At 44.3% G+C, this 23,630-nt stretch overlaps 1 protein-coding gene across 1 annotated transcript in view; it reads left to right on the top strand.

Annotated features, from left to right (window-relative positions):
* Nucleotides 1–3,868: 3,868 nt before the first annotated feature.
* Nucleotides 3,869–23,630, top strand: part of ctsh (cathepsin H) — a 29,226-nt gene continuing 9,464 nt past the window's right edge. Inside the window, exons 1-5 of the mRNA XM_041175212.1 lie at nt 3,869–4,088; nt 7,276–7,307; nt 8,488–8,593; nt 9,808–9,878; nt 22,347–22,451. Coding sequence (XP_041031146.1) covers nt 4,010–4,088; nt 7,276–7,307; nt 8,488–8,593; nt 9,808–9,878; nt 22,347–22,451 — 393 coding nt within the window. The 5' untranslated portion in view covers nt 3,869–4,009. The remainder of the gene's footprint in view (nt 4,089–7,275; nt 7,308–8,487; nt 8,594–9,807; nt 9,879–22,346; nt 22,452–23,630) is intronic.

The raw sequence follows: 23,630 nt of genomic DNA on the forward strand, positions 1-23,630 counted from the left end.
CGGAGGACTGCTGGGGGCCAGGATGTTACTGAGTCCAAATCAGATGACGAGTGTCTGGACTCGGTCATGTCACAGTTGCTGGAGCTGCAAAGGCAAGCTCAGGAACATCAGGAAGGGATGTCCACTGCACTCCTCAGATTGCAAGACACAATGGAGGAGTCTTCAGTCTGAGGTGATAGCACCAGCATTGCAACACACCGAGGTCAACACTGTTGGGTAGCGGCCGCCATGGAAACTTTGGCCCAGGACTTCGCTCCTGCACTGCTGCACGGGCTCAACTCCATCGCTGATGTCATAGTCGGCCTCCAACAGTGTGTACACGAGAGGGATGCTGGGCAGCTCAATCTCACTCCAGCTACTCCTGCTCCTCAAGGAGTCAGCCTGGGGCCCCCGGGCACCCAGGAAGGAGATCCACAGCTGCATGCTCCAGGCCCTTCCATCCAGGTGACTCCAGGAATGTCTGGCCCATCTGATTCCCCTCTTCCTGTGACCTCAGCAGCTCTAGCTCCGCAGGACAAGGAGGGTGCCACTGCCACACAGCAGGACCCTCAAAGCAAGCCGGGGTCCTCCAAGTCTCGGCCCTCAAGAGGACGCCCGCCAAAGTGATCACAGACAGGGCATTGCAGTCAGCAGACTGCTTCCACCTCTGCAGTGGATGTCCGGGGAGCACCAAGGCACAATGGCAGGATTAGGATGGTTATAGAGAATTAGTTACACAGCCTGGGAATGGGTGTTAATCACTCGAACATTGTTCACTATTGTCAATAAACTCCCAAGAATGTCTCCCTGCCTATGGTTCCTTGTTCTGATGAGCATTGTTCTTGTCACTCAGATGTGAAACCTTTCTGCACAAGATAAAGGCACATCTCTCAGTCCAGGGCCTCTTCCCTGTGCTCTGTGCAGCCTTCAGGCCAAAGTGATGGTCTGGCCTCACACTCCCTGGAGACTGACACCTGCATCTCAGCGGTGCTTGTCATTGCTGCCAGAATATAGTGGGCAGGTGCCACAGAGTTCTCTCATTCTCTTGGTGAGCTCTCAGTACCTTTATGGAGGGGCTGGCCCCCATCTCTTCAGCATCTGTGACCACTGATGCTGTGCTCCAGCTCCCGAAGGACTCAGGTGCTGAAGTCAGACAAAGCATCAGATGCATCTAAAGTTTCATGGCTGCATCTCTATGTTGTGACCCTGATCACGGGGTGCAAGTGAGCTGCCCTTGGCCAGACAGGAGTCAGAAATTCCCAGTGGTTATATGAAGACTTATGGAGTGTCCTCACTGCACGTCTTCATCATCCTCCTGCAATCAACTGACTATTAGGCCCTCTACTGCGTCTCCGTGACAAGGGCATTCTCACATAGGGTATTTACACTGTCATAAGCCAGATTTGAATCAAATGTTCACAAATGCGATGAGGAACTATGGGGTTACCTCACTGTATGTCGTCATCATCCTCCACAAATCTAGCAGCTATGAGGGTCTTACAAGCATGCCTGCCTCATCTAGCCAGTGTGAGGGCCTCATTGCCGTCATCGTCACCTCCGAGGAACTTCTCAGACTCATCCTCGGCGTCCTTCTCATTCGGGGAGACATGCAGCTCTTCCATCTCCTCCTCAGCCAGCTTATCTCCCCGTTGGAGCACCGGGCTATAAAGGGCACAGGAGACAACAACTATGCATGACACCCTCTGCAGACGGTACTGCGGGGCTCCACCAGACTGGCCCAAAGTTGTGTACCCTTGCAAAGATGGCATCCGTGACTTCATGGATGCATTTGTGGGTGGGGGCTTGAGAGATCCCACAGAGGTCACCTGTGAAGTCCTGAAAGGAGCCACTGGCATAGAATTTGAGCTCTGTGGTCACTTTCACAGCCACTGGCAGTGGATGCCCTCCATGTCCCCGTGACGCCAAATCCTGCAGTAAGTGGTAGATGTGAGCGATCAGTTCCCTAGACATTCACAGTCTTCAGCGACACTGGTTCTCAGTCATCTGCAGGGATGAAAGGCAGTGTCTATAGATCCAGCGTGTCACTAGGCGTCAGCTGTGGCTCTTGGGCAGCATGCGCAGGAGCCCGAGTCAACCCTCCTTCCTGAGGTTGCTGCTCCTGCCTCTGCACAGCCAGGAGTTTCAGTTACTCTCTTCTCCGTCTTCTTCAAGCTCTGTAGGCCATCAGGCATACAGCTAGTTCATCAGGCTTCATGACCCTGATGTACTCCTCCTGCAGGATGAAAAACAGAGACATGTGGTTAGCATGGGTGTACTAAGAACCTGTCCTATTTAAGTGTGATGGCCCCTTAACACTTCCCAGAAGGTGCTGGCCACCACTTGGATGGCCAGAGATTAGTGCGCTGCATGGCTGCCCTGTTAGCTTGAATCATGGGGGAGACTGGTCCAAACCAGGATGCTGCCATTGCAAGGAGCTGTGCGCACCTCCAGCAATGACTGCTACATGGCCAGCTTTAGCGAGGAGATTGTATAAAGTGTGCAGTCCAATTGTTCTGCAATCCATTAAGGTGCTCATGAATTTTCAGTCTGGGCTGGAGGGAGGGTGAGGGGAGCTCTGCAAAACTTGGTGGCACTTTGATGCCTCTGCATTGCTTGGGTGGGCAGGTAGGCTAGGAGCCAAACCCCAATCATATCAATGTGGTGGCACCTGAACTGTCTCAGTTGCAGAGGAATGGTCACTTTCTACAGATTTCCCAAATGCATGGCCACTTTCTCGTCCACCCTAGCACCCCCCCCATCCTGAATGCTTGTGTGCTATATTCAACGGCAGAGCTGCCCTTGCCCAACACCCCCCCCTTGCCATCAGTCGCCTCAGAGGTAAGGCTGCATTCGCCCACCACTCCCCCTCACCCTCAAAAGTCACCTCAGAGGCAAGGCTACACTTAACCTCACCCCTGAAGCCAGCAAATCAACAGGTGACCCTGGCGAGCTCTGCAGAATGTTGCTGTGCATTCACCTCCGATTCGCCCAAAGTGCAGGCCGCCAAGTGCACGTCACCTCTGTGCCATTGTGAAACACGTCAGCGTGCTTTCCCGCCGACGTGGATGGACGATCCAGCGGGGGTCCAAGAACTTGGCAGGATGGCCTAATAATGATATGCTGATATATTACAATGAGGTTCCCGATGACCGATGGCGGGAAGCGTGGCCCACCCATTGGTGGGCTGAGCGGACAATCATGACCTGCCTTCCTGCGATTGTGAAACCGATCATGCCATATTGTCCACTCATGCCACCTATCACACCCGTCGCCAGCGGGCACGGAAAATTCCACCCTATATAATTAACCTATTTAAAGTTCTAAACTTGGTCCTTGGTCTTGGGTTTAATTGGATCCCAGGTCACAATAAACTTGCTGGTACTGTTATTCTGTAATTGCTGTGTTTATATAATACAGCTCTACCCAATTATTTTCATTGTTGCAGGTGATGTTATTACCTTGTAAAACAGCCAGGATTATTATGCAGCAAGATAAAAGCAAAAAACTGCGGATGCTGGAAATCCAAAACAAAAACAAAATACCTGGAAAAATTCAGCAGGTCTGGCAGCATCTGCGGAGAGGAACACAGTTAACGTTTTGAGTCCGAATGACCCTTCAACAGTTCTGAGTTTTTCCAGGTAATTTTGTTTTAATTATGCAGCAATGTGTCCCTCACACCACTTGGTGGCACCAACAGCAGAGGAGAAAAACACAGGATAATCTTTTAACTACTAATTCCAAACTAGCAAAATTTTTATCTTTATCTCAAGCACAGCACACCACAAAGATTGCACAATCCTCCATTTACTAGTATGCTTTACTGGTTTTATTGTCTCCTCCTCTCTTGTCACTAATGGTCTTCAATCAGAAAAGAGGCTGTTACTGAGCTCCACGTATACAACACCCTGCCCAGTTTCACATCTGATTATGAATTTGCAGCTGCCTGACTGTAAGAGGAAGTACAAGTACCAAGCTGTAATAGGAAGAAGGGGATTTCCAGCCACTGCTTTATTCAAAGAGCTTGCTGAAAATGGAGCTGTTAACGTCACTTATCCCAATTTTCCTACTATCGCACATTGTGTGCAGCCTGCCAGAGTTTTCTTTCAAAGGTAAGCAGAAATCTTTTTCGAAACACAGGATACTGATATGTTTATTTCATTCAACTTTCGGGAAGCTAATTACATTTGTACAACACGGGAGATTTTAGTCAGGAGAATCTTTTGTAACAGCAATATAGTAAAAGCAAAAAACTGCAGCTGCTGGAAATCCAATCTTTTGTAACAGTGAGCTGTTATGTTCTGTTGCACTGTAGGTTGATAGAAACTGATTTAGTAGTAGCTTTCACAACGTAAGTTAGATATGTACATGGAAAGGAAACATGTGCAGGGCTTTGTAGGGAGAGAATAGGGAGTGGGACTAATTGGATAGTTCTTTCAGACAATCAGCGTAGGCAGGATGGGCTAAATGACTTCCTTTTGTGCTCTACCATTATCTGATTTTTAAACGCAGACCACTGTAGATGTACAGACTATCTGGCTTTAATTCAAGGATGCAAAACACTAAGAATATAAATAAGTCTCATTGGTCTCCCAGTTTCTTCCGCTTCTCTTCTGAAAATGCTGACTAGTAATGTGGAAAGTTCCACCTGTTCCCCTTGCACAAATCATAACTTCATGTGCGCACCTAGACTGTGAATCCAGAGTTTCCATTACACTGGATCTCCTTCCACTTTTACACAGATTCCATTTTTCCATGTTGTTTCTCTTAACAGTACAAAACTAGGGGCTGGGGTTGTTGGAATTCAAGTGTTATCTGTGGCTCAATAGGGAGCACTTTTACCTTTGCATCAGAAGGACATGGGTTCAAGTTTCATTGCAGAGACATGAGCACAAAATTGAGGCTGACAATCCCAGTGTCTTACTGACGGGCTGCTGACTGTCAGAGGTGCCATATTTTGGATAAGATATTAAACCAAGGTTCCGTCAGTCCCCTTGGCCATGATCCCATGACACTATTTTGGAGAAGAGCATAGGAGTTCTTCCTGGTTTCCAGTCTAATATTTATCCGTCAACCAATATTAATAACAAAGCAGGCTCTTTGGCTGTTATCACACTGCAGTTTGTGAAATTGTGCTGTGTGCAAACTAACTGTCACATTTCTGACATTACCGCAGTGAACTTGGAAATTACTTCATTGGCTGTAAAGGGCTTTGGGTTTAAGGCACTGTTCAAGTTCAAGATGTCTTTCTCTCTTTTGTACCTGCTTTACTCCAAAAAAAAAGGAATAAATGATTTCAATCTCTTTCCTAATTACCTTTCACACATTTGATCTTTGCCCCTTTCTCTGACACTTACACCTGCTCAGAAGTTGGTCACACTCTCAGGGCATCACCACTCACTCTCTCCTATCACTCAGATGGCTGAGCACAGACCTCAGTGATTCTCCTGATGATATTTCTCTCTGACCTGGCTGGAGACTGTTTGACCTTCACTCTGTGCCTCCCAGTTGTGACAGAGAATAGATCTGAAACTTAAGATGTGAAAGATTGCAGGAACATGGAAGATTGCAAGAACATAGTGGGGAGTAATGAGTGGAGTGTCACAGGGATCAGTGCTGGGGACCTTAGCTATTTACAATCTATATCAATGACTTGGATGACGGGACCAAATGTGTGGCTGCTAAATTTGCTGATGACACAAAGGTAGATAGGAGAGTAAGTTGTGAAGAGGACATTAGGAGTGTGCAAAGGGATATAGATAGGTTAAGTGAGTAGGCAAAAATTTGGCAGATTGAGTATAATGTGGGAAAATGGGAACTTGTCCACTTTGGCAGGAAAAATAGGAAAGCAGAATATTATTTAAATGGTGAGAGATTGCAGAACTCTGCAGTACAGAGGGATCTGGATGTCCTGGTACATGAATCGCAAAATGGTAGTATGCAGCTACAGCAAATGATTAGGAATGCAAATTGAATGTTGTTGTTTATTGCAAGGGGAATGGAATATAAAAGTACAGGGTGTTGGTGAGATCGCATCAGAAATACTGTGTACAGTTTCGGTCTCCTTATTTACGAAAGGATATAAATGCATTGAAGTAGCTCAGAGAAGGTTCACTTGACTGATTCCTGGGATGGAGGTGTTGTCTTATGAGGAAAGGTTAGACAGCTTGGGCCTTTATCCATAGGGGTTTAGAAGAATGAGCAGTGATTTTATTAAAATAGTGTGTACCATCTGCAAGACGCACTGCAGAAATTCACCAAGGCTCCTTGGACAGCACCTTTCAAACCCACAACCACTACCAGCTAGAAAGACAAGGGCAGCAGATACATGGGAACACTACCAACTGGAAGTTTCCCTCCAAGCCACCCCATCATCCTGACTTGGAAATATATCACCGTTCCTTCACTGTCACTGTGTCAAAATCCTGGAACTCCCTTCCTAACAGCACTGTGGGTATACCTACACCACATGGACTGCCGTGGTTCAAGAAGGCAGCTCACCACCACCTTCTCAAGGGCAACTAGGGATGGGCAATAAATGCTGGTCCAGCCAGCGAAGCTCACATCCTGTAAATGAATATTTTAAAAAAACATAAGATCCTGATGGTCATGACAAGGTGGATGTGGAAAGGATGCTCCCTCTTGTGGGTGAGTCCAGAACTAGGGGACACTGTTTTAAAATAAGGGATCTCCCATTTAAGGAGATGAAGAGAAATCCTTTTCTGAGGGCCATTAGTCTGTGGAATTCTCTTCCCCAGACAGCGGTGAAAGAAGAGTCATTGAATATTTTTAAGGCTGAGTTAGGTGGATTTTTGACTGACAAGGGAGTCAAAGGGTATTGGGAGTAGACAAGACTGTAGAGGCCTCAATCAGACCAACCATGATATTAACAAAAGGTGGAGCTGGCTCAAGTGGCAAAATGGCCTACTCCTGCTCCTAGTTCATATGAGCCAATCTTGAATATTGAAGCCTTCCACTGATCCCATCAGTCAGGGCTGTTAACTGCACTCAATTATGGCAGCAATAGAGACACTACAGCTGCCTTAATATCTCTGGAGAGGCAGGACAAAATCGGAATGTGATAAGGCCCCCCCCACCCCCGTAATCTAATAGCCTCCTCACATTATCCACTGGGAGGTCCATACATGTGGGTGGTCCCTTGGGATAGCATTGATTGGGAGAATATTGATTGGGATGAGACAATATTGAGTGGAACAACAAGTCAGTACCTACAGGACAAGAGAGAAGAAAAATGGTTAAAAAGTGTTCACTGTGGATAATTTTCTTGTTTTTTTTCAGAAATACGTTTTTTCAAAGAATGGATGATCAAGGTAAATATTTCTTTCCTCTATTTTTTGGCAGTTTTTTTCCTGTCCAAATGACCTGTCTTTCTCTCAGCATCAGTCATATTCTGTCTCGCATCACTAGAACACTGCTTATATTTGATAACCCTTTGTACTGAGGGAATCTTGCTCTTTGAAAGAATTGGGTTGTTCCAGTGGGCTTCCCACCACCCTCCAAAAACCAACATCACTAATAAATAATTGCTATTTCAAGGATCTTCATATGCACAAAATATTTGACATGTTTGCCTACAAAACAAGTCACTGAACCGCAAAGCATGTCCTTGTGTGTTGAGTTGTATCTCAGAGGTACCCTGGAAAGCTCTATCTGCATTGCAAAAGAAACTCTTTCCACTGCCAGGAAATCTGATAACCAGAGGTCGCTCATTTCATGTAATTGCCAAAAGAGTCAGAGGGAAGTGAGAATCGTTCTTATGCAGCAGGTTGTTGTGATCTGGAATGTGCTGCTTGAAAAGACAGTGGAAGCACATGCCAAAGTAACTTTCAAAAGGGAATTGAATAAGCACTTTAAGGGTAATAATCTACAGGACTATGGGGAAAGAGCAGGGGAGCGGGACTAACTGGATATCTCTTTCAAAGAGCTGGCACAGGCATGATGACCCAACTGTCGTCCTCCTGTGCTGTAACATTCTAAGCTCTGGAATTCCCTCCCTAAACCTCTCTACCTCGCTACCTCTCTCTCCCTCTTTAAGATGTTCCTTAAAACCTCTGTTATTGTAGCCTTGGGTCTTAGATGTGGTAATAGTGGGTATGGACTTACAGACACTGCGGGAGGCATGGTTGTTGGTAAACTCTACTTTTTATTGAATATTATACTAACAATGTACAACACAAACTCAGCACAAAGCTCTACATAGAACTATCTCTCTCCATGCCTGTTGTCATGTGATCTTACGTTACTGATGATTTTGACTATATATTCACCTATTTCACATTAACCCTTCATGCTATAAAAACTACCTTTGTGACCAAGCTCTTGGTTATGTGTCTTAATATCGCCCTATTTGGTTCAGTGTTACATTTTATTTGATAATCGCTCCTGTGAAGCACCCTGGGACAATTTACTACATTAAAAGTGTGATAGAATCAACAACAACAATGTGCATTTATAAATGGTCATTTACTTATTTCCATTCTTTGCAAACAGCACAACAAAAACTATGGCCCAGAAGAGTACGATCATAGGCTACAGACCTTTATCCAGAACAAGAGAAAGATTGAAGCTCACAACAGTGGTAGACACACTTTTCAAAGTAAGTTCACTCAAGTAGTTTTACAGCTACTTTTTGGCATTTCATCTCAGATGTCCCAGGAGCTGCATGTTGCCCAGTGAGAAAGAGTCCAGAACAAGGAGACGTACCCTTAAATTTATAGCTAAGCTTTTTGTGGGCAATGTCAAGAAGCACTTCTTCACACAAAGGGGAGTGGAAATTACTCCCCAAAAGCTGTTGAGACTGAGATTCAGTTGAAAACTTTGAAACTGAGATCCATAGATTTTTGTTAGTTAAGGGTATTAAGGGTTACAGAACCAAAGCAGGTCGATGGAGTTAAGATACAGCCAGTCATGATCTAATTGAATGGTGGAACAGGCTGAAGGGGCTGAATGGTCTCTTCCTGTTTCTATGTTTCCAATTAGCCCAGAGAATACAAGATTAAAGAGGTGAACATAAAGGTCGGGATATCAAGGAAAATAGGAACAGGTGGCAGCAATTTAGCCTTTCAAGCCTGTTCCATCATTCAAAGAGATCATAACTGATCTGCAATCTAACTCCATATACCTGACCTTGCCTGTGTCCCTTAATTCCTTTGGTTAACAAAAATCCATCCATCGCCGATCTAGTTGACAATTAATATTGTATCTATTGTTTATGAGTTCCAAACTTCTACCAACCTTTGTTTGTAAAGTGTTTCCAAATTTCACTCCTGAAAGGTCAGGTTCTAATTTATTGATGCTGCTCCAACTCCTAGACTCACCAACCAGCAGAAATGCTTTCTCACAGCAGACCAGAAGTAGATTATCTAATTATATTTATTCAGGGTATATAAAACATCAGAGATTTAAGTTACTTTTGTGTAATCTTACTCTTGTTCAATTGATGCTTTCACTGGAACACAAAGGAATTTCACAGCGCTGTAACATCATCACCAATATCTGACCTAGTATCTTTTTTAGTGACTTGGTGTCATTCTTTGTTTTATAATGCTCCCGTGAAGTGCCTTGGGACATTTCACTATGTTAAACACATGATATAAATATAAATTGTAGTAGAATACGGATTAGGGAGTGACTCAAAACCCCACACTTTGTCAAAATTACACTGAGTGGTACTTTTACTGTAACATTCAGTCCCAGTGTGGGAGCTGTAATTACTGTAAAATATAAAAGAGTACAGTGACGCACAATCTCCCAGAGATACAAGCATTGCAAGGATCTAACATATTGTTTTTGTTAATTCTGTCTATACAGTGGGACTGAACCAGTTTTCTGATTTGACTTTCAGTGAATTTAAGTCACTGTACTTGCTACAGAAACCACAGGTAACAAGTTCTTTCAGCTGGCCCTCCAGCTGAGTATGTGCTATCTTCCCTTGCTTTGTGCTAGACCTCTGTGCATTCCTGCTAAACCTCTGTGCCCCTCACCTGTGATTTTAGATTCAAACTCCGTCACCAAAAGTACAAAGTCTAGGCTGATGGTGCACGGATCCCCAAGGGTAAAAAAAGCAGAATGAAAATAAGACTGAGAGAGGTAGAGAGGGAGGGGAACACCCAATAGAACTTGGTAGTTTAAATTACCCTATTATACACCTTATTCTCAGTTCCTTGTGTGTCCATGCTGAGTTCTATTTTCTTTTGAAGTGCTATCTCAGGTGGCACCCTACCCTCTCAATCAGAAGGTTGTGAGTTCAAGTTCCACTCCAGAGACACGAGGACATAATCTAGGCCAACATTCCTGCTGCCAGCGCTAAAGTAACGCTGCATTGTCAGAGGTGCTGCCTTTTGGGTGACACTGTGAGGAGTTACACTGAGGCCTTGTCTGCCCTATCAGATTGTTATCACACAGCAATTGGTAAAGCTGAGTTATTTAAAAATCTCAGAGGGAACTTTAAACAACTATCACACAGAATCACAGTGCAGAAGAGGCCCTTCGGCCCATCGAGTCTGCACCAACATGTGAGAAACACCTGACCTACCTACCTAATCCCATTTACCAGCATGTGGCCCATAGCCGTGAATGTTATGACGTGCCAAGTGCTCATCCAAGTACTTTTTAAAGGATGTGAGGCAATCCGCCTCCACCACCCTCCCAGGCAATGCATTCCAACCGTCACGACCCTCTGGGTAAAAACGTTTTTCCTCACATCCCCCTTAAACCTCCTGCCCCTCACCTTGAACTTATGCCCCCTTGTGACTGACCCTTCAACTAAGGGGAACAGCTGCTCCCTATCCACAGTGTCCATGCCCCTCATAATCTTGTACACCTTGATCAGGTCTCCCCTCAGTCTTCTCTGCTCCAACGAAAACAACCCAAGTCTATCCAACTTCTCTTCATAACTTAAATGTTTCATCCCAGGCAACATTCGGTGAATCTGCTCTGCACCACCTCCAGTGCAATCACATCCTTCCTATAATGTGGCAACCAGAACTGCACACAGTACTCCAGCTGTGGCCTCACTAAGATTCTATATAACTCCAACATGACCTCCCTATTTTTGTAATCTATGCATTGATTGATAAAGTCAAGTGTCCCATATGCCTTTTTCACCACCCCACTAACATGCCCCTCTGCCTTCAGAGATCTATGGACAAACACACCAAGGTCCCTTTGTTCCTCAGAACTTTCTAGTGCCATGCCGTTCATTGAATACTTCCTTGTCAAATTACTCTTTCCGAAGTGTATCACCTCACACTTTTCAGGGTTAAATTCCATCTGCCACTTATCTGCCCTTTTAACCATCCCGTCTATATCTTCCTGTAGCCCAAGACACTCAACCTCACTGTTAACCACCTGGCCAATCTTTGTGTCATCCGCAAACTTACTAATCCTATCCCCCGCATAGTCATCTATGTCATTTATATAAATGACAAATAATAGGGGACCGAGCACAGATCCCTGTGGTACATCACTGGACACTGGCTTCCAGTCACTAAAGCATCCTTCTGTCATCACCCTCTGTCTCCTACAACTAAGCCAATTTCAATCCACCTTATCAAATTACCCTGTATCCCATGTGCATTTGTCTTCTTTATAAGTCTCCCATGTGGGACCTTGTCAAAGGCTTTGCTGAAATCCATGTAAACTACATCAACTGCGCTACCCTCATCTACACACCTGGTCACCTCCTCAAAAATTTCAATCAAATTTGTTAGGCATGACCTCCCTCTGACAAAGCTATGCTGACTATCCCTGATCAAACCTTGCCTCTCCAAGTGGAGATAGATACTCTCCTTCAGAACTTTCTCCAATAGTTTCCCTACCACTGATGTGAGACTCACTGGCCTGTAGTTCCCTGGCTTATCTCTACAACCATTCTTAAATAGCGGAACCACATTAGCTGTTCTCCAGTCCTCTGGCACATCCCCGTGGCCAGAGAGAAATTAAAAATTTGGGTCAGAATCCCTGCAATCTCCTCCCTTGCCTCCCTCTGCAATCTGGAACACAAATCATCCGGACCTGGAGATCTGTCCACTTTTACGCCTGCCAACACCTCTAATACCTTGTCACTCCCTATATCAACTTGCTTAAGAACCTCGCAGTCTCTTCTCCCCAAGTTCGATACCTTCATCCTCATTCTCTTGGGTGAAGACAGATGTGAAGTATTCATTCAACACTCTAGCGATGTCCTCTGGATTGCCCCCTCGGTCCCTTATGGGCCCTACTCTTTTCCCGGTTATCCTCTTCCCATTGATATACTTATAGAATATCTTGGGATTTTCCCTACTTTTACCAGCTAGAGCTTTCTCATATCCCCTCTTTGCTCTCCTAATTGCTTTCTTAAGCTCCGCCCTGCACTGTGTATACTCCACTAATGGCTCTGCTGATTTGCTTCCCTTCTACCTGGTAAAAGCCTCTCTTTTCCTTATCATCGTAACCTGAATATCTCTGGTAATCTATGGTTCTCTGGGCTTGTTACTCCTTCCTATCACCATAGAGGGAACCTGTTGAGCCTGTACCCTCCCCATTTCCTTTTTGAACACCCCCCCACTGTTCCTCTGTAGATTTCCCCACAAGTAACTGTTCCCAGTCTACCTTGGCCAGATCCTGCCTTATTTTACTAAAATCCGCTCTCTCCCAATCCAAAACATTTTTTTGCAACTTGTCGATTTCTTTGTCCATAACAATCTTAAACTGCACCATGTTGTGGTCGCTATCACTGAAATGCTCGCCCACCACCACCTCAGCTACCTGTCCGGCTTCATTCCCCAGAATTAGGTCCAGCAATGCACCGTCCCTTGTTGGACCCTCTACATATTGACCTAAAAAGTTCTCCTGTACACATTTCAAGAAATCCACTCCAACCAAGCCCTTAACACTATGTCTATCCCAATTAATGTTGGGAAAGTTGAAATCACCTAATATAATTACCCTATTGTTATTGTTTTTACACACCTCCACAGATTGTGTATATATTTGCTCCTCAATTTCCCGCTGACTATCTGGGGGTCTATAATAAACACCTAATAATGTGGCTGCCTCTTTTTTATTCCTCAGCTCTACCCACAAAGCTTCATTCGATGCCCCCTCCAAGATATCACCTCTCCTTACTGCAGTAACTGACTCCTTAACCAATAATGCAACACCGCCTCCTCTTTTACCCTCTCCCCTGTCTTGCCTGAAGATTCTATATCCCGGAATGTTGAGCTGCTAGTCCTGCCCTCCCTCAACCACTTCTCAGTGATGGCTACTATATCACAATTCCACGTGTCAATCCTCACCCTTAATTCATCCGTTTTACCTGTAATACTCCTGGTATTAAAGTAGAGGCCATCCAGCCTTGCCTTACTCCCTTGAAGCTTATTGCAGCTGTGCTCCCTCTGACTTGATTGTTTTACTGTATTATGATATGTCCCTATTCTGCTAACATTCTGTGTCCCCTCCCCCTACCAAATTAGTTTAAACTCCTCTCAACAACACTAGCAAACCTGCCCGCAAAGATGTTAGTCCTGCTCTGGTTCAGATGTAGACCGTCCCATTTGTATAGGTCCCACCTTCCCCAGAAATGGTCCCAGTGATCCAAGAATCTAAAACCCTACCTCCTGCACCAACTCTTAAGCCACATATTGATCTGCGCTATTCTCCTATTTCTGAGCACGCTAGCACGTGGCACTGGGAGTAATCCAGCGATTACAACCCGAGAGGACTTGCTTTTTAGTCTACTGCCTAACACCCTGAATTCTTGATGCAAGACCTCATCTCTCTTTCTACCTATGTCATTGATACCAACATGTACTATGACCTCTGCCTTATCACCCTCCCCCTTCAGGATGCCCTGCAGCCGTTCAGTGACATCCCGGACCCTGGCACTAGGGAGGCAACATACCATCCTGGAGTCACGTTGATGGTCACAATAGCGCCTATCTGTTCCTCTGACTATAGAATCCCCTATTACTATTGCTCTTCCTCCCCTCCTGTACAGACAGGCTGCTTGTGCTGCCAGAAGCTTCGCTCTGTCCACACCCCCTTGAGGAACCAGTGCCCTCATCAGCCTCTAAAACGGAATACTGATTTGCAAGCGGGACCCCAGGGGACTCCTGAATTACCTGCTTGTTTCTCTTGGACAGCCTGGTGGTCACCCATTCCCTTCCTTCCTCAAGTCCCTTCAGCTGCGGTGTGACCACCTCTCTAATCGTGCTATCCACAATGCTCTCAGACTCGCGGATGCTCCACACTGTCCCCAGCCACCATTCCAGCTCTGAAATCCAAGCTTCCAGGAGCTGCAGCTGGACACACTTCCTGCACACATGCTGGTCCCGGGCACTGGAAATGTCCCTGGCTTCCCACATGGAGCACACCATGGCTTTTGAGCACTCCTGCCATGACTTATCCCTTTAAATTAAACCTTTTAAGTCAATTTCTCTAGGGCCCTTCTTTCCTAATCCTCGTTACTGTAGAATATACAAACTGTAAACCACAAAAAGACCTTAAGCTCTAAGCAATTAAAGTAGTAAATACCTTACCCACCAGTTACCAGTGATTCCTTTCCCTTGTAGCCTCTACTGCTGCAGCACGTTCTGAAGATTTAAGAAGTTGGATAGCAAGGAAAAAATGCAAAGAGCACCTCATCCCCTATGCACCGAATTGGCACTTTGCACCAAATTCCCAATACCCACTCTGGTTGTGCCCCACTAGATAGTCCCTGTGCTTCTAGATAGTCCCTTTCTTAAATCGAGCTGAGTTGACTCACCACTAGTTCAGCTTCAAATAGTAACTAACACCTATTCAGGCCCTTATCAGGCTTCAGGTGATTGACAGTTAACTGTCACACAGACAGCTGAGACAGCTACCTTATCAACCTTTTAACTAGACTACTGAACTTACAAAAATTAAAGAGACTTACCAGCCCAATTCCCACTTTACGCCAAATTCCCAATACCCACTCTGGCTGTGCCCCACTCAGGATGTGATCTCTCTCCTGTTCATGTGTAAGCACATTGTCATAACTTGTATTTTTAAGCGGTATGTTTGAGATACAGCTCTAAATTCAAGAATCAGACCATCAGTTCTTGAGAGGTTTTTATATCAAACTACATGAGACATTACAAAAACAGAATTACCTGGAAAAACTCAGCAGATCTGGCAGCATCGGCAGAGAAGAAAAGAGTTGACGTTTCGAGTCCTCATGACCCTTCAACAGGTTAGGGTTAGGGTTAGGGTCAGGGCTGGAGAAGAACTTGCAGTGGGAGGGGCAGGATCCAGTTGTCGTGGTCCATATAGGTACCAATGACGTCGGTAGAACTAGGAAAGAGGTTCTGCAAAGTCAGTATGAGGAGCTAGGTACCAAATTAAGAAGCAGAACCTCAAAGGTAATAATCTCTGGATTATTACCTGAGTCACGTGCAAATTGGAATAAGGCAAATAAGATTAGAGAGACAAATGTGTGGCTCAAAGACTGGTGTGGGAGAAGTGGGTTTCAGTTTGTGGGGCACTGGCATCAGTACTGGGGAAAGTGGGGGCTTTACCGTTGGGACGGTTTACACCTGAACCGTGCTGGGACGAGTGTCCTCGCAAATTGCATAACTAAGGAAGTAGAGAGAGCTTTAAACTAAACGAGGAGGGTGAGGGAGCAAGATTGGGTAGAGGTAGCAATTCAAGGTGTAGAGTCAAGACAGGAGAGCAAAATAGTAATATGAGAAATGAAGGTCAGAGAATGGCAGGAAGGGACAGAGAGAAGAAACTTAAGAATAAATCATAAGGTCAAGACTAGATGTTACGAAGGGAACAAAAAGACAAAACTGAAGGCTCTCTGTTATGAATGACACGTACATTCAGATAAAGTAAATGAACTGAAGGCCCACATTGAAGTAAATAAATATGATCTGACAGCAATTACAGCGACGTGGCTGCAGGATGACAAAGATTGGGTCCTTAATATTAAAGGGTACATGACATTGAACAAGGATAGGAAGCTAGGTAAAGGTGGAGAAATAGCACTGTTAATCAAAGATGGCATTGATGCAATAGTTAGAGATGATCAATAGTCAGGAGATCAGGATGTAGAATCAGTTTGGGCGGCAATGAGGAATAGTAGAGGGGAAAAATCATTAGTGAGAATGGTTTACAGGTCCCCTAACAGTAGCCACAATGTAGGACAAAGTACTGAAGGGAAAATATTGTATGCTTGTGAAAAAGGGACAACAATAATCATGGATGATTTTAATTTACACACAAACTGAAAAAATCAGATTGGCAGTAGTAGCCTGGGTGAGCAGTTCTTAGAATGCTTTCGAGATAGTTTCTTAGCGCAGCATGTTCCGGAACCAACCAGAGAGCAGGCTATGTTACATTTTCGTATTGTGTAATGTTACAGGATTAATTAATGACCTCAGAGTAAAGGCATCCTGAGGTAGTAGCAACCACAATATGATTGAATTTTGCATCCAGTTTGAAAGGGAGAAGAGTGGGTCTAAGGCTAGCATCTTAAACTTAAATAAGGGCAACTATGTGGGGATGAAAGCTGAGCTAGCTTAAGTGAACTGGTAAACTAGGCTAGAGGACAAATCAATAAAGAAGCAGTGACAAGACATTTAGGGGATATTTCAGAATATTCAAAATAAATACATCCCTACCATAAAGAAAAATTCTAAGGAGAGGACCCACCATCTGCGGTTAACTAGAGATGTTTAAGAAAACATCAAACTTAAGGAAAAAGCATACAGCTCTGCAAAGATGCGTGGCAGGACAGATGATTGGACAGAATATAAAGAAAGGCAGAAAATGACTAAGAGGTTAATCAAGAGAAAGAAATTACAGGTGAAAAGAAGCTAACTAGAAATGTAAAAATGTAAAAACGGATAGCAAGAATTTCTACAGGTACTTAAAAAGGAAAAGAGTAAGTAGAGTGTTGGTCCTCCAGAGAGTGACAGCGGGGAGTTAATAGTAGATAATAAGGAAATGGCGGAAGAAATGAACAAATATTTTGCTTCTGTGTTCACCATAGAGGATACAAAAAATATTCCAGTTATAGCTACAAATCAGGAGGTGAATGGGAGAAAAGAATTTGGTGAAATTGAAATCACTAGGGGAATGGTACTGAGCAAATTGATGGAGCTGCAGTTTGGCAAGTCTCCGGGTCCCGATGGACTACATCCTAGGGTCTTAAAAGAGGTAGTCAATGTGCTGTTGTTAATTTTCCAAAATTCGCTAGATTCTAGAAAGGTTTCATCAGATTGGAAAGTAACAAATATAACCTATATTCAAGAAGAGTGGGAAGCAGAAAACAGGAAACTATAGGCCAGTTAGCTTGACGTCTGTCGTGGGGAATTTATTAGAATCAATCATTAAGGAGGTTATAGCTGGGCTCTTAGTAGAGCTCAAGGCGATTGGGAAGAGTCAGCATGATTTTGTGAAAGGAAAATCATGTTTAACCAATTTACTGGAGTCCTTTTAAGGAGTAACATGCGCAGTTGATAAAGGGGAGCCTGTAAACATACTGTACTTGGATTTCCAGAAGGTATTTGATAGGGTGCCACATCAAAGATTATTACGGAAAATAAAAGCACATGGTGTTGTGAGTAACATATTAGCATGGTTAGAAGATTAGCGCTGGCAGTAACAGAAGGTATGCATAAATGGGTCTTTTTCTGATTGGCAGGATGTGACGAGCGGCATCCCACAGGGGTCTGTACTCAGGCCTCAAATTTTTACAATTTACATCAATGACTTAGATGAAGGGAGTGAAGACCTGGTAGCTAAATTTGAAGATGACACAACGATAGGTAGGAAAGCATGTTGTGAAGAGGACATGAGGATGTTGCAGATGGATGCAGATAGGTTGAGTGAATGGGTAAAGATCTGGCAAATGGAGTTTAATGGGAAAATGTGAAGTTGTTCACTTTGGCAGGAAGAACAAAAAAGCAGAGTATTAATTAAATGGAGAACGGCTGCATAATTCTGAGATGCAGAGGGATTTAGGTGTTCTAGTACATGAGTCACGAAAAGTTAGTATGCAGGTACGGCAAGTAATTAAGAAGGCTAATGTTATGCTCTCCTTTATTACGAGAGGGATTGAACATAAAAGTACAGATAAACTCAGCAAGTCTGGCAGCATCTGTGGAGAGGAACATAGTTAATATTTCGACTCCGTATGACGTTCTGTTGAAGAGTCATACGGACTCGAAATGTTAACTGTGTTCCTCTCCGCAGATGCTGCCAGACCTGCTGAGTTTTTCCAGGTATTTTTATTTTTATTTTTGTTTTGGATTTCCAGCATCTGCAGTTTTTAGCTTTTATAAAAGTACAGATGTTATGCTTCAGTTATACAGGGCATTGGTGAGACCGCACCTTGAATACTGTGTACAGTTTTGGTCTCCTTATTTAAGGAAGGATGTAAATGCATTGGAGGCAGTTCAAAGGAGGTTTACTAGATTGTAAACCTGGAATGAGTGGGTTGGCTTATGAGGGAAGGCTGGACATACTAGGTTTGTTTCCACTGGAATTTAGAAGAGTGAGGGGTGATTTAATTGAAGTACACAAAATCCCGAATGGCCTTGACAAGGTGGACAAGATCAAAGGGATCTTTCCTCTTGTGGGTAAGTCGAGAACTAGGGGGTGTTTTAAAATTAGGGGTCGCCCTTTTAGGACAGAGATGAGGAGAAATTTTTTCTCTCAGAGGGTTGTGTGACTTTGGAATTCTCTGCCTCAGAAGGTGGTGGAGGCGGGATCATTGAATATTTTTTAAGGCAGAGGTAGAGTCATTAGGCGAGGGAATCAAAGGTTATCAGGGTTAGATGGGAAAATGGAAATCGAAACACAAGAAGATCAGCCATAATCTTATTGAATGGTGGAGCAGACTTGAGGGGCAGAATGGTCTACTCCTATTACTACTTCTTATGTTCTTTTAAATGAGTTGAGGGTTTCTGCCTCCACCACCAAACCAGGCAGTGAATTCCAGACACCCACCACCCTCTGGATGAAGAAGCTTTTCCTCATGTCCCCTCTACTTCTTCTACCAACACCTTAATTCTGTGCCACCAGGTAATTGACCTCTCTGCTAAGGGAAATAGGACATCCCTGTCTACTCTATCTGGGCCTCTCATAATCTTGTAGACCTCAATTAGGTCATCCCTCAGTTCCAAGGAAAACAACACCAGCCTATCCAATCTTTCCTCATAGCTGCAATTTTCAAGCGCTGGCAACATTCTTGTAAATCTCCTCTGTACTCTCTCTAGAGCAATTATGTGCTTCCTGTAATGTGGCAACCAGAACTGTACACAGAATTGCAGCTGTAGCCTAACCAGCGTTTTATACAGTTTCATCATTACATCTCTGCTTTTGTATTCAATACCTCATCCAATAAAGGAAAGCATTCCATATGCTTTCTTTACTACCTTATCCACCTGTCCTGCCACCTTCAGGGACCTGTGGACATGCACTCCAAGGTGTCTCTCTTCCTCTACCCCACCCAATATCTTCCCATTTATTGTATATTCCCCAGCATTGTTTGTCCTCCCCAAATGCATTATCTCACACTTCTCTGGATTGAATTCCATCTGCCACTTTTCCACCTACTCAACCAAACCATTGATATAATTCTGGAGACAACAGCTATCCTTTTCACTATCAACTATGCAGCCAATTTTTGTCATCTGCCAATTTCCCAATCATGCCATTCACTTTTAAGTCCAAATCATTAATTTATTCAACAAACAGCAAGGGACCCAACACTGAGCCCTGTGGAACGCCACTGAAAGCCATCTTCCATTTGCAAAAATATCCATCAATCATTACCCTTTGTTTCCTATCGCTGAGTCAATTTTGGAACCAACTCTCCACATTCTCCTGTATCCCGTGGGCTTTTACTTTTCTGACCAGTCTGCCATGTGGGACTTTAAAATGCCTTGCTAAAATCTAAGTCAACAATATCCACTGCACTACCCTCATCAATCCTCCTTTATTACTTCCTCAAAAAATTAGATTAAATTAGTAAGATGCAACCTTCCCCTAACAAAACCATGCTGACTATTCCTGATTAATCTGCCAGTTTCTAAGTGACAGTTTATCCTGCCTCAGAATTAATTCTAATAGTCTGCCCACCACTGAAGACAGACTGACAGGGCTATAATTATTTGGCCTATCCCTCGCACCTTTTTTAAATAAAGGTACAATATTCAGCGGATTAGAAAATGATCCCCAGAGCATCCACTATTTCTTCCCTGGCTTCCTTTGACAGCCTGGGATACAATCCATATGGCCCTGGTGATTTATCCACCTTCAAGATGTCAGTCCCTCCAGTACATCCTGTCTCACTATGCTTATTGTATCTAATATTTTGCACTCCTCTTTAACTAGAAAACTGTATCATCCCTCTCCTTAGTGAAGATAGAGACAAAATACTCATTGAGAACCCCGCCCACATCTTCAGCATCAGTGCACAAGTTACCATGTACATCTTTGATAAGCCTTGCCTTTTCCTTGCTTATCCTCTTGCTCTTAATGTATTAGTAAAACAACATTGGGTTTTCTTTGATTTTACTGTATCATATCCTAGTTGATACTTGGGCAGTAGAAGTCCCCAACTATTATTGCCCTATTGTTTTTGCACTCAGAATTTTGCCTACATATTTGCTCTTCTATCTCCAGCTCACTATTTGGGGGTCTTTAGTACACTCCTAGTAGTGTGGCTGCCCCTTTTTATTTCTGAGCTCAACTCATATAACCTCATTTGGTGATTCATTTATTATATCATCCCTCCCCTCACAGCTGTAATTGCTTCTTTATTCAATAATGCTACACCCCCAACATTTTTAGCCCCCTCTCCATCCTGCCTGGAAAGCTTATATTCAGGGATGTTAAGCTGCCTTCTTTAAACCAAGTTTCTGTTATAGCAATGATGTCATGCTGTCCTGTGTCCATCTGTACCCTCAGTTCATTGGTTTTGTTTGCGATACTCCTTGCATTAACTGAATACCTTTTAACGTTGCCAAATTCCTGTACTGTAAACCTTTTAACCTTTGCTTTTTCTGTCTTTCAGAGTCACTTGCTAATTTTCTGTCTCCCACTCCCTGCTCTGAATTTGTCCTATCTGAATCTGCTGTCAGGTTCCCACCCTCTGCCAATCTAGTTTAAACCCTCCCCAACAACACCAGCAAATCTCCCTGCAAGGACATTTGTCCTGGTCCTAATCAGATGTAGACCGTCCGGCTTGTATAGTTCCAACCTTTCCCAGAACCAGTCCCGATGCTGCAGAAATCTGAAGCCCTCCCTCCTGCACCATCTCTCCAGCCGCGCACTCATCTGATGTATTCTCCTATTTATGTACTCACTAACACGTGGCCTTGGAAGTAATCTGGAGATTCCTAACTTTTGAGGACCTGCTCTCTATCTTTTTTCCAAACTCCCTGTACTCAGCCTGCAGAACTTCATCATTTTTTCTTCCTATATCGTTGGTACCAATGTGAACCACGACCTTGGGCTGTGCACCCCCACCCTCCAGAATGCTCTGGAGCCACTTGGTGATATCCATGACCCTTACACCAGGCAACATGCCATCCTGGAATCATGTCTGTGACCACAGAAGCGCCTGTTTGTTCTCCTAACTATAGAATCCCCTACCTATAGAGTCCCCTACCACTATTGCTCTTTTCTCTTTTCTCCTCTCTCCCTGCACAGCTGAATCACCATACTGCTCTGGTCATGAATCTTGCTGCTCTTTCAGGAAGAACCCTGTCCCCCATTGGTACTCAGGACTGAGTACCAGTTAGAAAGTGGGATATCCTACCTGCCTTGTCTGTCTGATGGCCACAGCCCGCCTCTGCCTGTTCTTTCTTAAGCTGCGGGGTGACCAACTTCTGAAACGTGCTATCCACATAGCTCTCATCCTCGCGAATGCTCCTCAGTGACACCAGCTACTCAAGTTCCAAGAAACGGCGCTCAAGTTTTTCCATTTGGTGGCACTTTCTGCACATGTAGTTGTACAGGACATGGGTAGCATCCTGGCGTTCCCACATGGTACAGGATGTGCACTGCACAGGTATGAACGGCCCTGCTGTGCCTCAAATTACTTATTTACTGCATCAAAATTGGAACTTAAGTAAACACAATAAAACGTTAAGTAACTCTCAGTCTGTCCTCGTGCCGGTTTTTTTAAAGCCCCAATTCTCACTGGAACTCTCGCTCTGATCTTGCGCCAGTTTTTTTTCAAATCTTCGACAGCAAATTATATTTCCAATTGAAGCAGAGCTAGACAATTTACAGCTAGGTCCCAGCCAGTCTGAGGGAGAATAGCAGGATCTGGACCACAGTAGTTCTGAGTTTAAACATTTTTTTATTCCTCTACCCTTCCCCAACAGAACTGCTCAGCTACACGAGGGCACCATCACAACAATATGAAGCTGCTCCCTGAGTTTGTAGACTGGAGAAAAAGAGGAAATTACATCACTCCTGTGAAGAATCAGGTAAAGCTGGTCCGAAATAAAAACAGAAAAACGCTGGAAAATACTCAGCAGGTCAGTCGGCATCTGTGAAGAAAGAAATAAGTTACTGGGCCTGATTTTAACTCACTCAAAACCTATTCCCCTACACAGATAAAATTGGGCCTAATGTTAGAGATTTAATAGTTTTTAAACAAGTGCAGAGGCAAAGAAAAGTACAACACCCACTGCATCAGCCAATGAGTTAGAGGGGGTTGGGACGTATGGCAAGACTCGCAGCAAACAGTCTAATTTAAAACAAGCCAAGTCTATTTACTCAGAAAACAGTTTGTTTAAACAGCACAGTGAAGGAACGGCGATATATTTCCAAGTCAGGATGGTGAGTGACTTGGAGGGGAACTTTCAGGTGGTGGTGTTCCCTTGTGTCTGCTGCCCTTGTCCTTCTAGATGGTAGTGGTCATGGGTTTGGAAGGTGCCGTCAAAGGAGCCTTGGTGAATTCCTGCAGTGCATCTTGTAGATGGTACACACTGCTGCTACAAGGCATTAGTGATGGAGAGAGTGAATGATTGTTGATGTGGTGCCAGTCAAGTAGACTGCTTTGTCCTCGAAGGTGTGAAGCTTCTTGATTGTTGTGGGAGTCGCACTTATCCAGGCAATTGGGGAGTATTCCATCACACTCCTGACTTGTGCCTTATAGATGGTGGACAGGCTTTGGGGAGTCAGGGGATGAGTTACTCAACGCAGGATTCCTAGCCTCTGACCTGCTCTTGCAGCCACAGTATTTATATGGCTGGTCCAGTTCAGTTTCTGGTCGATGGTAACCCCCAGGATGTTGATAGCGGGGGATTCAGTGATAGTAATACCATTGAGCATCAAGGGGTGATGGTTAGACTGTCTCTAGCTGAAGATGGTCATTGCGTGGCACATTGTGTGGGCCAGCAATAAATGCTGGTCCAGTCAGCAAAGCCCATATCCCATGAATGAATAAAAAAGAACACAACCATCTTATTTGGTGCTAGATCTGATTCCAACCAGTGGAGAGTTTTCCCCCTGATTCCCATTGTCTCCAGTTTTGCTAGGGCTCCTTGATGCCACACTGGGTCAAATGCTGCCTTGATGTCAAGGGCAGTCACTCTCACTTCACCTCGGCACTTCAACTCTTTTGTCCGTGCCTGAACCGAGGCTGTAATGAGGTCAGGAGC

Source organism: Carcharodon carcharias, chromosome 26 (genome assembly GCF_017639515.1).
Source record: "Carcharodon carcharias isolate sCarCar2 chromosome 26, sCarCar2.pri, whole genome shotgun sequence".
Taxonomy (NCBI): domain Eukaryota; kingdom Metazoa; phylum Chordata; class Chondrichthyes; order Lamniformes; family Lamnidae; genus Carcharodon; species Carcharodon carcharias.